Genomic DNA, 14,857 nt, shown 5'->3' on the forward strand with positions numbered 1-14,857 from the left:
CATTATTAATGTGTTCTATTTTCGTGGATACTCGTTTTTCTTCTGAAAAATGCATTGCAAAGTTTTTCTCTGCACATTCAAACCAATACCGACTGGAAAGATGTGGTTAACCATGACATCATTTGCCCATCGCATCATCAACTATACATGAACGTATGTGCACACACATGCCCACTCCCACGACCCCACACACACACACACGTACACACACAGAAACACCCAACCACACACCCACACACACGCTGGAGTCTGAAACGAGAGCACCCCACGACTAAAGTGGACTTCCGCTGTTCTGCAGAATGATTACTTCAACCCTGTCCCTGTGTGAGACAGATTCCGGAGCCGGGGCATTCTAGCAGGGGTTCCCCTGGCCATTAGGCCTGCGCCGCGGTCGGCTGCCTCAGGTTTACCCCAGACACTTTGATAATAACGCTCCCTGGCAGACCGGCAAAGTAATGACCATATCTTGGAACGGCGCACAATGCAAGGTCGCGACGAGGCAATCGCCGCCCGTGAAGGCCCCACCGTCCGTGTCCCATTTAAGCGATGACGATGGGTAAGGGGGGGAGGGGAAACGGTAGCGGTCGTTTACCCATAGTGCAACGCAGGTCCACCATTGTGACAACATGTGATGATGTGTGTGTTTTATAGCTTTAACGCTGTTGGAATGAACACGTTATTGCGTTATTATCCAGGAATAGAAAGTAGAATTCACTCACCACCTCCCCCTCCGAGTAGACTGGAGTTGGCTGAAAATAAAAGGAAAAATACACGTTAGATTGTTATGTACAAATACAGAATGATGGGAGAAAAGAAACAAAGAATATACAGTCAGGGGAAAGAATAAATACATACACTCAGAAAGTCCCAATTAATAGATAACCAGGGAAAACTAATTGCAGCCGGTGTGTATGTGTGTGTGTGTGTGTGTGTGTGTGTGTGTGTGTGTGTGTGTGTGTGTGTGTGTGTGTGTGTGTGTGTGTGTGTGTGTGTGTGTGTGTGTGTGTGTGTGTGTGTGTGTGTGTGTTTCCTCATGACATTTTCTGTAGCACTGTGGTGTTTGTCAGAAGTCGCAAGTTTAATGCATACGCATTCTAAATGACTCTGACTATCTTTGGGTTGAGTTCAGGGGCGACATTTTGAAGTGAATGTTTCTAATTTAATTGGAAGTAGTTATGGCGGAGTTAGTAATTCCTGCGTCAGTTATTCTGACCTGGCAGTTCTCTGTCTTGGCAGTGGCTCAGTGTAAAACAGGCGGCCCATTAAAAACAATTAAAGTGTCGTTGAGTCTTAGACACTCGCAAGCACACAAAATATGTAGCAGATAAAACCCAGCGCCTCATCCCAGGCCCAGACGAAGCGTGCCGCATTATAAAACGGCATGCAGCCCGAATGGGAGATTGAGGCGAGGGCATTAAGTAACGATGTTCCGAAGTCACCAACGGCAAAGTCACCTGCGTGACAAATAGGATCTTTTATTTTTCTTAAAGCAAAAAAAAATAAAACTAGAACAGGACGTACTGTTTTTATCTGCAGCGGGCTGTGGGGACAATTAAGTCTGACAAACCCAGAGATTATAGCCTGAATTTGCTTCATCCTTTCAACTCGTGCTCCTTTACTATTTATTATTTTCACCACCACCACGTGGAATCTATTTGGAGTTCCACGTGGAGCACGGAAAAAAAACACAGGGATTATCATCAAGAGCCGAGTCGAAAACGATGTCAGTTCGAGACCCGACTGCTTCGGAAGACGCAGCGAGAGAGGCTTAGAGGGCGTTCACATACGTCCTGTTGTTCGGAACACTTTCAGACGGGTTTGAAGACAGTCGACGCAATCGATGGAGGAAGGGGGGAGAGAGCCTCACGGTGCCTTTAATGATGTTTCAACGCCACCGACCACGGCGTTATACGCCAACGCTATTCATCCACACTTGATTCCCGGGAGGACGCCAAATCAGGGCCGAAGGAGACCCAGTGTGTGTGTGTGTGTGTGTGTGTGTGTGTGTGTGTGTGTGTGTGTGTGTGTGTGTGTGTGTGTGTGTGTGTGTGTGTGTGTGTGTGTAAGTGCACATGCGTCTGTCTGTGGTGCGTATCTACAGTCGTTTGTGCATGTGTGTGTGTGTGTGTGTGTGTGTGTGCGTGCCTGCGTACATGCGTCTGTGCGCCTTTGCATATGTCTTCACATGTGCGCGAGCCATGCAAACAATTATTCAACGTGTGGTTAAAAATAAAGTACGCAAAAAAAAAAAAAAAAAAGGTGCCAATTAGGTAGATGCCTCATTCCTTCTGATTCGAGTTCTCAGAAGGAGCTTCACGAGGCAGCCACTTCCTTCCGTCTCATCCCTGGCCCCATTAGCCCCGCCGCAGCCACTCTGTTGTCACGGAACGGCACGCACGAGAGTGGGCGCCCGCCGCCACACAAGGGGACGCCGCTTCAACGGCGGAATGTCGCGTTTCATCGAGGGCTTTTAGCGCGCGGCGGCGGGCCCCGGCACGTGCAGACAAAGGGGCCCCGGCACAAACAAGAGTGCTCACTTCACCGCCGTGTTTACAATAGCACCTTTCCAGGTTTTTCCCGGGGATGAATGAGTTGTTTGCGCTTTTCAAGCCGCGGTTTGCTCAGCGTTTGCAATCTGTCAGCCATCTCCGTCGGCGGCGGTGCAGGCAGGGCACAGGGAAAAAGACAACGCGAGCAGCCCTGGCAGAGTCTGCTATCTCTGGGTCGTGAGACGCGGTGCTCATTATTTTTAAAAGTGAATAAATGTAGCAAAACGGAAAAGCACACTCTCCTGCAAACACCCCAAAAAAAGCACACTGCTCTTTTTCTGTTTCAATAAACGAGCCGCTGACAACACCACGTTTGAAAGCGAAGCCTGCTCTCGCGCTCGCTGTGAGACTAGAGAGTCTGCCACGGGGGCTGTGTGGAGGGGCAGGGCTCATTGTGGTGACTCAACCAGCTGCAACCTCCAAGGTGGGGCAGCGGCGTTGAGGCAGCCTCCACTACCTGCGCTGGAGGCTCAGCGCGCGGCCTCCCGCTTTCCCACCGTCGCCGCGCCACTGGAAGGCGCTGGGGTTTAATTATCTGGCACTCTGTAGATACCTGAGGGGGCCTCGTCATTAGCCCCCCACCTAATCAGGTGTGGGCGAGGCGCACGCTAATCAGCTTGACGCCCGGCCTTTGTGTGGGGAGTAAGGAGGGCATGTGTGTGTGTGTGTGTGTGTGTGTGTGTGTGTGTGTGTGTGTGTGTGTGTGTGTGTGTGTGTGTGTGTGTGTGTGTGTGTGTGTGTGTGTGTGTGTGTGTGTGTGCGTGTGTGTGTGTGTGCTCTAACCATGTGACCACGTCATGCTGGAGGGTTGGAGGGGGGGAGGGGGGAGTGTTATCAGCAGTTGCCTCAGCGGTGGTTTTTGATGCGTGTGTGTGTGTCAGTGTGTGTGCGTCAGTCGGAGTGCGGTTGTCAATGTGTCTGTGTGTGTGCGCGTCAGTCGGAGTGCGGTTGTCAATGTGTCAGTGGGTCTGAGGGAGTATTGCCGACGTGCTCTCTAATCCTTCTACCGCCTCCGTCACCACCGCCACCTCCATCACCACCTCCACCACAAAAACTTCAGAGGAACCTCCTTCACACATGGCGCTGCGTCTTGACGTGTGTGCGGTTGGAAACCGTCTCTGTGCGTTGAAGTCATTGAAGTCGTATTAGCGGGGAATGCTTTAAGAGCGGAGAGAGTCTCCTCAGAGCTGTTTTGCGTGCCTTCACCATCCCATTCCCCCCCCACCACCACCACCGCCCGCCCAACCCCTCGAGCACTTGCTTACTCGATTATTTCATGATATCTCTGAGAGCGTTCATCCTTCATCACGTTATCGTCGGGGGTGCAACGCAGAGACGCTGCGACTTGCGTGGCGCGGAATATCATTTACCACCGGAGTCGCTAAAACCCAGCCTCCAGAAACCCCACACCGGGGTAGACGTTACCGTCTCTCCGTGGATTGGGCGCGCACACACACACACACACACACACACACACACACACACACACACACACACACACACACACACACACACACACACACACACACACACACACACACACACACACACACACACACACACACACACTATCTCCCAAAGCAAGCAGGAAGAGAGGAAACGCACCATCCAACATCCCATCTCTAGCAGCATTAGTCTGGTGGCACGCTTACAGTTCACGCGCCGGGACTTGCCTGCAAAGCACTTTAATTATCTCGGGGAAAAGAATTAAAACAGGAATCCATATTTGACCACATCCACACTGTAATGCATATTTTATATGGTGTTGTATTAATTATAAAGTAGCTCTTCCCACTGTTTGCGCGCGCCCCGGGCGCCGTACGGCTGTGTTGTAATGGATCAACACGTTCTCGGCCCGTCGTAGAGTCGTTAGACCGCAATTAGTGTTATCGGAGCATCGCTGCCTTTTCTTCCACAGGGGCTCGAGTGCTCGCGCTTACGGGTAGACTTTTCAAAATGTCTGATTAGCACCATTTTTTTTTTGGGGGGATCTTTGTCAACTAGGAGACGCCGGAAGAAAGAGTGATAAAAGACATCCTGGAACACGGCGTGCTGCCAGCCACCCCTCAGGGAGCCATTTTGCTTTTTTTGCTACATATATTTTATATTCTTTCAAGGGCAAAACAATCACATCAGCCGCAACAAAACACCTCAGGAATCCCGTGCCGTAGCGGCGCTTATTTATTTATTTACTTTTATTCCTTTACACACCATTTTTTATTTTATTGTCATTTATTTTGCACAGTTTTTTTATAGATATATCTGTTGCTTCAGTAAAAAAAGACAAGGCAAGGCGGCGGCCAGCCGGACGGACGATGGCTCCACGCAGACGGTGACTTTGGGCTGCGGAGGACTGCCTCTGCCAGCCGTCCCAGAGGTAACCACAAAGCAGGTCGTAAATCTCGGCGGAAGCGGTCCCCTGGCCGCCTGCAGGGAGAGCTGGCAGGTCATTAGCAAGCGTTGAGCCACACCGTTTGGCTGCTCCGTCTCACACATGCCCGCACTGTCACTGTGGGGAGGAACACCCACTTCCTGTCTGCCCTTTCAACTCCGCCCGCACCCCCCTCCCCACCCACCCACCCACCCACCCACCCACCCACCCACACCTCCGCCCGCCCCGGGTTTACCTCACACACGCCCGCAGACAATACACACCATGAGGTGGAGAACCTCGCCGTGGGTTTTACCGCCGCCAGCGGATATCGATAATGGAGGCAGGGGCAGGTCGTGGTAGCGGATTAGCATACCGCTACGGCTGGGCCGCACCCAGACGTAAACACTGAGTTGGAAATGATTTATCCCCTCTCTCTATCTCCGTCTCCTCTCTCTCGCTTCCGTTGCTCTCTCTCCCTCAGCTCCTACGGTATATATGCAAAACGTACATGAAGATGCTCTATTGTGGTAGACTGTATATGTGTGTGTGTGTGTGTGTGTGTGTGTGTGTGTGTGTGTGTGTGTGTGTGTGTGTGTGCATCTGTCTGTGTGTACATGTTGTTATGTGCTATGGGGGGTTGGTGAGATGGTTGAGGGAGGGAAGTGGAGTCGGGAGGTGTGTGTGTGTGGGGGGGGGGGGGGAGCACTAGAGCGAATCCACACAACCCCGGAGAGGCGGCAGGGGACGACGACTGTCTACCTCCTGCTCTCACATGAGCGTGCCTGCACCCTTTTAATATGCGCCATTGGTGACACGCTCGCCCTAACCTCATCCACCTTTCACTGGGAGTCTCACTAAGCTCTGGTGTTAATAGAAGGGTATTGTTGGGACTGGTGGACTATGGAAAGGGGCACAGAGCGCACAATAACAACCTCACGATAACAAGTGTTGAATGGTGGTCCGAGCTGCCCACTAAAAATAGTTGCCATTTTTTTTAAGTAACAAAGGCCGGCAGAGCCACAACATAAGGGCAGTGGTCGAGGGGGAAATCTTAGGGCACTTTAGTTGTGTTCCCGAGTAAATATATCACGGTCAAATGAATCGTGATAGCGACAGTCTGCACTTGGATAGCGAGTTCGATAGCTGCTCCAGCTACTTTAGATCAGCAAATTTCATTACTGCCGTACACTGCTGCTTTTAAAACATCAGCTCGCCGGCGTTCAGGAAGGTGGGTTCAGATGGATGCCGGGGCAAAGCTAACTGCACAGGACGAGCGAAGTGAAGGCACACGGTAGGGCGACCGTTTAGAGACACTATACACTGTTGGAGTGGTTTTGATATGCCGGCACTTACTATATATAGACACGCACAAACAGATACAGCTCTTATGCATACAACAATATACACAATATATTTTCCCACCAATAGGTGTGACTAAAGTCTTAATTATTATTTTTTGCCAAATTGTGATATCTTACCCAACTCTACTCGCCTAACGCTGCTGATTCACTGTGCCTCATTGGCTAGACCCTAAGCCAACCAGGGTGCTTTTTATATTCCATTATCACTATCTCCCTAAGTCATCTATTTGCTGCTTTTATATACAAGATGAACCTTCAAATAAGACTAAGGCAATTATGAGGCTAACAATATGTGGAATTTTTTTTGATGTTTGCTCGACAAGTAGGATTTGGTTTGAGTGTCCACAGGACAAACTGTGTGGAGTGAGACTGAGACTGATGAAGAGCCTCCTCTTCACACCTTCCTCTTCTTTGGCTCAACAATAAACCTTAATGTAACCCCCGGTTATGACTAAAGAGCGAGTGCATTATGGGTAATTACACACAAAACACACACGCACACACACACACACGCACACGCACATTCACTATAGTATACAGAATACTATGTGCATACAGATACGCGCGTAATCCCAGCGATAAATCACCCACGGGAGGGGGGGGGGGGGGGGGGGGGGGGCTAGCAAAGAGAGGCGGAGTCTCTCTGGCGTTGGTGTGCACCTCAGTGTCAAATCGATGCAATTCTCCCGGTGAACGGTAGCGACTTCACCGGCTGCGGAAAAACACACAGATAGAAGAAGGCCAACTTCAATAACTCAACGGTTATGGGGTACGAGGAGGGGAGGCAAGGAGGGGGGGAGGGGGGCTGGTTGAGGGAAGCCAAGACCACACTGCTTCTTATTTGTGGACCATTAAAAATGCATGCGGCCCTCCCCGACACACGCTGGCCAGCCTGATAATTCTGTTTGGCGGGTCAGTACTTTATGGCCTCTTGTGTTCCACAGGGCCGGGGGGGGGGGGGCTGGTGGGGGGGGGTGGTAGGGGGTGAGACTTCCCCAATGGCTACTCCACTCTGGTGTCAGCGTCATAACACACACTCCCCCGCTATCCCCCCCCCCCCTGCGAGTCTCCCACACTGTAAATCTCCAGGAGGTAGGACAGCAGAAACAGCCTCCCCTCCTCTCCCTCTCCCTCCCTCCCTCCCTCCCTCCCTCGCCTCTCTCCCCCCCCCCCCCCCCCCCCACTCTCTAGAAACTGCAACTTAAGGTCCAGAGGACATAAAACCCAGTCCCCAGAGGGGATCGCTATAGGTGCCGTGTGGATCCCTATATTTGTATTTCCATGTGAGGCAAAAACAGGCAACAGCAACTCTGAAGTAGCTCCTACTCTTGGCTTCAAGCCAGGACGCCATTTTACGAGAGTCCGCAAAATGATGCTGAAAATGACTATTGATAACCGATTGGTGGATCGGCCGATTATTTAGTCGATGAAGAAACACTTTCGCCCAAAGACACTTCCAGGGAAGGTACATACAGGTTGCATACAGATGAGTGATTAAGGTAGGGGTTATGAGCACATAATGGTAGGTCTTCTGCTCACAGGGGCTTACAAGTGGACTGGGGGCTGCAAACCCAGAACCTTTCCCCGGGGGGGTCAAATCCCTCACAAGTCACTACAATATGTAAACGACTTAGTACATATTTGGTTTGCCTGGGCTCGGACCGGATCAGATCATCTATTAACGGGGTGTGGAGCCATGTCTACCACACTATCAGCAAACAGATAGCGGAACGCCAACGACTTCTTGACCCCGACTTAACGTCCGGGAAAACATTGCATAGCAAACAATCTGAATACTTTCCTCTGGTGGAGACCACCCCCTTTATATGCAGCCAGCCATACGGCTTGCAGCCGTGATACACGTCGACGCGTGGATAACGACACATGTCGGAGCAGCGGCGTGGATGAGACGAGGGGCGCTGATTAATTCCTATATGTATTAATATCGCGGAGGCCTGGTCGGGCCGAGTTAGAACGGGCCCGGGCGCGTCTGGATGTGTGAAGATGACAACGGAACAAGGGTGTCATAGTGATTAATCCCTTGTGCTCTGCAGGCCCTGTCACCTTCATAACAAAGCAACAATACCAGCCGCCACAGACAGCCCCAGACATCTATTGTTGTAATTACCTGACCTTCAAATCCACATTAATGAGCCAGCCCGATGAGGCCCCCCCACATACACACACTCGCCAACATACACACACTTGCACGCGTGGACGCACGCGCACGCACACACACACACACACACACACACATCGAACACACAGACACCGAAACAGACACAGACACACACACACACATGCGCGGGCGCGCGCTAGCACACACACTCGCACACCAAACACACACCGAACACACACACACACACACACACACACATACACTCTCTCTTTCATCACTTGGCTTAGCTTATCTCTTCCAAGGTCACCTTCCAAAAATGCACTGTTCTCGCTCAGGAACTCACCGCCACCCCCCCTCCCCCTCTCCCCCCCTCCCCTCATAAATATACATCTACCTGCATCTGGTCGACCCCGCCTTATTCTAGGACTGGGAGGGGGCTTAGAGAAATGACAAGACAATAATAGATAAATAAAGAAATAACTCAGGCTGTCACGGCCAATATGGGCCATGTAAATCTGTAGTTCCTCCAGCGGCGAGCGTGTGATGTGGGGGGACCGGTTTCTCACCATGTAGTTATTTAACGAATGTGTTCTAAACTTAAAGGGACAGCTTATTAACAAAAATCAAACACAAAGTGTCAAGGATACAAGAGCAGCAGCATAACGGTTGTTGTAGCAGGGTTCATTAGACCAAACTCTATCGCCCCATTCCCCAAACTTTTTGCTTTCTTTATTATAATTTTTTATCACAAATGTGATGTGTTGTCATAAGCCGAAAAGTGTCCTTGTACCATAAAATACTCCATTGCTCTTATGAAAACACGCAAAGGAATAAAATAAAAAAACAAGGTCCTATTTAAATTAAACGAGTGAAACTAATTAGCATCACGCAGTGGGGAAACAAAATTAAGGTCTGTCACATTTCCTGCCATTAGTACCCCAACACAACGAATCAACAACAACAGCCATCAAGACGCAAAACACTGTTATTCTAACAGACGAGTCCCTAAACGTGCTAAAAGAGCTGCCTTTAAATCTTTTTTCAACACCACCGCAACACTCAAACAGTCACCATCACCATCTGAAGAAAAGTCTGAAGATTATAGGTGAACCGCACTTCAAAAGAACGTCAGCCTGGCTCTCAGTGGGGTTTAAAGCCAGGAACTTTCCACTACCGTTGGTTTATTTGCTTGCATTTCAGATTCTATCGGCCCCAGCGTTAATGCAGGCCATGTCCTGCCGGTGGCGAGGCCTAGGGGGTGTGGCAATGGATGCCCTGCCTGGTACCTCAGGGCTGTCAAGGTCCCCTGCCCCAGAATAGTTAGGCGCCGGGCAGAGAGGCAGTCCCTCCCCAGACCCAATAATCACAAAACGGATTGGATTTTTCCACATGGAGGAGCATCACAGATGGAGTCGGAGTGGGGTATGGGTCTAAAATGTGACCGGGCCTCTCTCTTAAAGCATTAGCTTTAAAAAGTCCTCTGTAACAGTTTCAAAACATGACCGAGAGAGAGAGTCACAGACTACAAAGTGCACGGGTGCAAAGTGGAAGACCATTACATCCAAAGACAAATGCATTGTCTCTTCCTTTTTTTTTTAACAACTAAATGCATTTGGACTTCTCTTACTTCCTCTGCTAAATGCACTTACACAGCACTTAAGAGGAGTCTATTCCCACCATGGTGTGTATTTAATCACGGCGGTGTTAGCATTAAGGTGATATGTGCTGAGATCCCTGGCTCCCGGCGTTCCCTACCCCCCCGGTCCCGGGCCTATACCCGTAACAGACAGTCTCAGGATCCACACGGTGAAACACAATTAAAAAAAGGGAGGGTGCCACCTGCAAGAATTCAGCCGGATACATCGCACGAGCCCACAAAGTAATCTCAGAAGTTATGCTCGTCGCTCTATCTTGGAGCGAATCTTTTGTCACCGAAGCCTCCGGGAGGAGAGACCCGGGAAACATGTGGAAAACCAAAGCCAGACGCATACCGCTTCTGTGGCAGAGGGGAGAGGCGGAATCGACGGAGGCGCAGTAACAGCGTGCTGCTGCTGGAGAGAGGCGCTGCCGCGTTAACCCTAGGGTATTTCAAACATGATATTAAACACTACAGAGAACCATTAGCAGCAGTCGTGGGGGGCCTTCCAATAACACATCGCTGCACCGGGGGCAGAGAGGAAAACGCCATCAAATAAGACGTCGAAAAGTCTCAAGGAAAATGTTTTTTCCCAAGTCTAGGAAATGAAAATGTTTTGCCCAGTCTAGACCGCTCGATATGCAAGTGTACACAACGAGGGTTTGTATGCACAACAACGACAGGCAGACACAGCTCAGTTAAAGAGCTTACTTCATAAATAATCATACACCTGCATTAATATTAACATTGTTTGTAATCGCTTGGATCCTAATGCAATGTCTTTCCTTTGAAAGAGTTCGTCATTACGTCAACTTTGAAGTGGAGACAAACAGATTTTTGCACCTCAAAGACCCCCTTCCCCTAACTGCACGCCGCACGTTTACCATAATAGCCCAAAGTGGAGTGTGCGTGCATGCACAGGCTCCGTCTCCTTTAAACATGTCTATTAGTGTTGCACAAGGATGTGTGTATTCATTAACATACATTTCAAAAGGAATTCACTCAAGGCTGTGCTCTTATACATTTAACACAGCACGGCATGGAAATGCATTACGAAACTAAACATTGAACAACCCCGGGCACGTTTTCAGCTTTACTCGCTCTCTAGCGTCCTTGTGTTTGTGTTTGCCTGTTCAAGGTTCCCCCGTTCTACCTTGATGATACAGTAGAAGTTGGGAGTCGATGTGAGCAGTGTGCTCATCTACAATAGGAGCGCCATTCCACAGCAGCAGCAGCAGCAGATGTGATGTTCTGAGCCATAGAGCAACATCGCTGCTATAGTGTCAGCGTACTACCCGACATTTACTTCAGCTCAAACAAGCATGTGTTTTCTTAGTGACTCAATCTGTGCATTCATGCAGATGCATAAGAGGACAAACATTATTTTTTTTTTCATATTCTGCTCTGTATTTTACATTGTGTTTATTCCTGTGGTGGAAGGTGTTCAAAAAAGGGTAAAAATGTGCTGCATCAACAAAACAGCAGCGAATTCTGCTCGCAGACATCGCGTTGGCAGTCCACTTTCGAAAGTGGTTGAATAGCAGAAAGCTTTCCATAGTGTTTACATTTCAGTGAAATCCTCCCAAGTCCCTCTACCCAATCGCGCCGATGTGATTACCCCCACGTCTTGCTTCGGGAGTAATTTGTTTACGTCAATTTAATTGTTGCGAGCCGTCACACTGTTTCACATCAGGTGTGTAACGATAAAGCGGTGCTGTGTGAGGCCCTCAATCAGCTTGTTGTTTCTCATTGTACACATCCTACGACTATCTCACCTCGCTCAATTATTCCATCAGAAGGATCCCCCCCGTGAACGAGGTGTGTGATGGCGAAAACAGCCTGCGTGTTACCAAAGCGTTTAAAAAATGTGTAAGCCGGAGTAAACATCTAAAACAGAAAAATAAATCAAGCAAACCCAAATTTGGGGACGGACATGTGTGGCGGTGTATCAACGTGATCGATAGCAAGAGCTACTGAGGGGAGAGCTAGCCTAGGGCATGGATCAACTACAGCAGTGATTGTGGAAACAAACTCACTTTGTTAATTCCGGATCATGCATCGCGGCTTGATGTAGCATATGTAACAGGCTAGCATCTAAGCACGTCGTTTCAGCACACAGCCTCGCGCTGGCATTACTAGGATATACTCGTCGTTTGTTTAGATAGAAAGTCTGAAAAGGTTCAAGACAACAAAGAGCTTTTTCCCACTGATGTGTAGATGAAAAGGGGGTCTACCACAAAGAAATAACACATAGGGCCGGCCGTGAAGGAAATAAGAGCGCCCATCAAAGCCCAGTTTTAACAATGACGCCGTTTCTTTATCAAACCTCTGTCAGGATTACGTTTTGAGGGAACAAGGAGTTATCGCCCTTGAAATCAGAACTTTGCTTCAAGCTCAATGAGGAGGAAGGAGGGAGGAGAAGACGTGATGGTTTCCTTCACTTCGGTTTTTCCAAAACGACCGCCATTCAAGCAGCAAAACGTCCAGAAAGTAGCTCTATAGCCCGGAAGTCAGTCTGGAGTTCTCAAGGTCCCCACTCTTGCAATTTCAATGAGCTTTGGACCGCATAGTGTTTTGATTTTTCCCTCTGAAGTCCTTTGGCAAGTAACTGTGTTAAAAGGGCTCCACAAATCAAAAGGGACTGGACTATAGGAATGGCCGTCTCTCTCTGTCCCTGTATTTCTGTACACCTCTCACTCTGGCCAAAGCAGCGTAATAACAACCGGAAGGCAGGTCATTTTTTTAATATAGAGGAAAATAAATGAGTACACATTAGCGCAGTCCGATGCCCTTGTTGGGCCATTTCCTGTCGACATCACGCTAAAGTGTTCCCATGGTTACTGGGTGTGGAGTTTTCGGTAAGTAAGTCCCTGTCTACCCTACACATTAGGCTAATTGAGACATCTGGCAGGATGAGAGGAGGCCATTAGTATGTGCTGAAAAGACAGCAGATATGGAGAGAGGATGGAGACAACAAACAGGAAGGACAGTGGTGGAATGAAAGGAGACCATTTTTTGTGTTTAATACTTCTATACTATACTACTTTACTACTATATAAGTAATAAAAATCTGAAAGCATCTGTCCCTAGTCTTCGCAAAACTATGAATTTCTAGAGAGTCAATGGAAGTTAGTAAATTCCTCCAACCAACAGGGTCAAAGGGCAAGCACACTGGCTACGGCAACCCGTACAAAGCCAGCACACAACGCCGTCCTAAACACCCCTTTCAATACCCGGGCGCCTTTCAGAAGCCTTCCACTCTTTGACGTATCTTTCTTACCGGGACAAGAGCGGCACCTTGTAATAACCTCGCATCCCAAGGACACGTCATTTGAAATGCATTGGCTTCCTCCCTGTGGCGACGTGTCCTTTCCCCCCGCAGAATTAACCTCTGTTGGCCTCTCCTGTCACTAGCCGACCGGGGGGAGTAGGAGCTCGGACAGGTCGCTGTTACCGACGCAAAAAAAAACACAACACCACACAAGACATAAGACGATGACAAACATCAGACAAAAAACAACATCCATTTCCTCCACATGTTGTGTTATATTCTTTGTCAATGAAGATCTGAGGAATCTTTGTGGGGAGCCATAAGAGGGAAAAGAGAAGGTCAGGACGACCGCTAATAGCGGATGTTTTGCTCTCCACACGGCGAGGTAACGTCTTAATGCGGTCTTGTCAAAGGAGTGGAGGTGATATGTGAACACACTCAAGTCGCAGATGGCTCAATGCATATGGGATGTGATTAAACTGTAATTGAATCGGGACGTAGAGATGGATTCAGGGGCTAAACGGCATAGACAGCAGGGACAGTGGTAGTCTAGGGTTAATGGCTAGTCGGTATCAGTCGGTCCAGGTGCATCATGGGATGCCTGCCACAGCCTTGTAAAATGTCAACAAAAATGTCAAATGTTTATTTGAGAGTAGATCAAAAGCTTACGCAAAGGATTTTGATTGCTAAACATAGATTTCTCTGTCTACATTCAAACTTAATTGATTTGCTGTCTTGAACAGCACGACAGAAAAAAAAAATGGACTCCTGAGATTGAGGAAATGCAAGACTACAGATCCTCTCAATCCTTTTAATTAAATGCTGAGAGCGGGAGATCTATTCAGAGCATAATAACAATCCTCTCCACGCTAAATTCAGATTTGGCATCAGATTAGGCTCTTTGAGCTTTTTGCCCTGAATACACCCAGAGAATGTGACACAGTGTGGATTAAGGCAGCGCCCCAACGCAGCACAGAAACTTTGTGAGAATCTGTGGAAGTTATAATTACCGAGCAGTCGACAGTAAAAGCAAAAGCTCTTCTCTCCTGGTGCTCTCACCACATTCATCATTTATGAGGCCGGACTGCAGTTCTGCTCTCAAAAGTGTTTAATTGGTTTATCTCTCGCTCTTGCTACAACCCCACTAAACCACCCGCACCACGTACGTGCACAGAAACATGGCCGCCGGTCAGAACCTCAGCAAGCCAGTAACAAAGCGGGTTGGACAACGTTTGGCAAAATAATATTTTGTAGGAAAGCTTTCTGGATAAGTGCCTGCGTGAGCCTTGCACTTTGGATATGGGCCTCTTAAAAACACGCTGATAAGCGTTGGTTATTTAGCTGCTCAATGCCTCCTCACGCCCTGGTGTTAACCATGTTAGACCGCATTCTCCTGCTCCATATTTCAGAGCAAGGGCAGATACATCTTGATCGTGACATCAGCGGCTGCCAGCTTGACTTATTAAATAAACTCGGTGTGGCAAAATAAGCATTATTGCTGCTGCGGGTGCTGGCAGTTAAATCATATTTACGAATGTGCCAAAAAG

At 48.8% G+C, this 14,857-nt stretch overlaps 1 protein-coding gene across 1 annotated transcript in view; it reads right to left on the reverse strand.

Moving 5' to 3' along the window:
- Window positions 1-14,857, reverse strand: part of LOC130404935 (ADP-ribose glycohydrolase MACROD2-like) — a 289,528-nt gene that overhangs the window by 189,524 nt on the left and 85,147 nt on the right. The window contains exon 3 of the mRNA XM_056609883.1: window positions 720-749. Coding sequence (XP_056465858.1) covers window positions 720-749 — 30 coding nt within the window. The remainder of the gene's footprint in view (window positions 1-719; window positions 750-14,857) is intronic.

This window comes from Gadus chalcogrammus, chromosome 15 (assembly GCF_026213295.1).
Source record: "Gadus chalcogrammus isolate NIFS_2021 chromosome 15, NIFS_Gcha_1.0, whole genome shotgun sequence".
NCBI classification, from domain to species: domain Eukaryota; kingdom Metazoa; phylum Chordata; class Actinopteri; order Gadiformes; family Gadidae; genus Gadus; species Gadus chalcogrammus.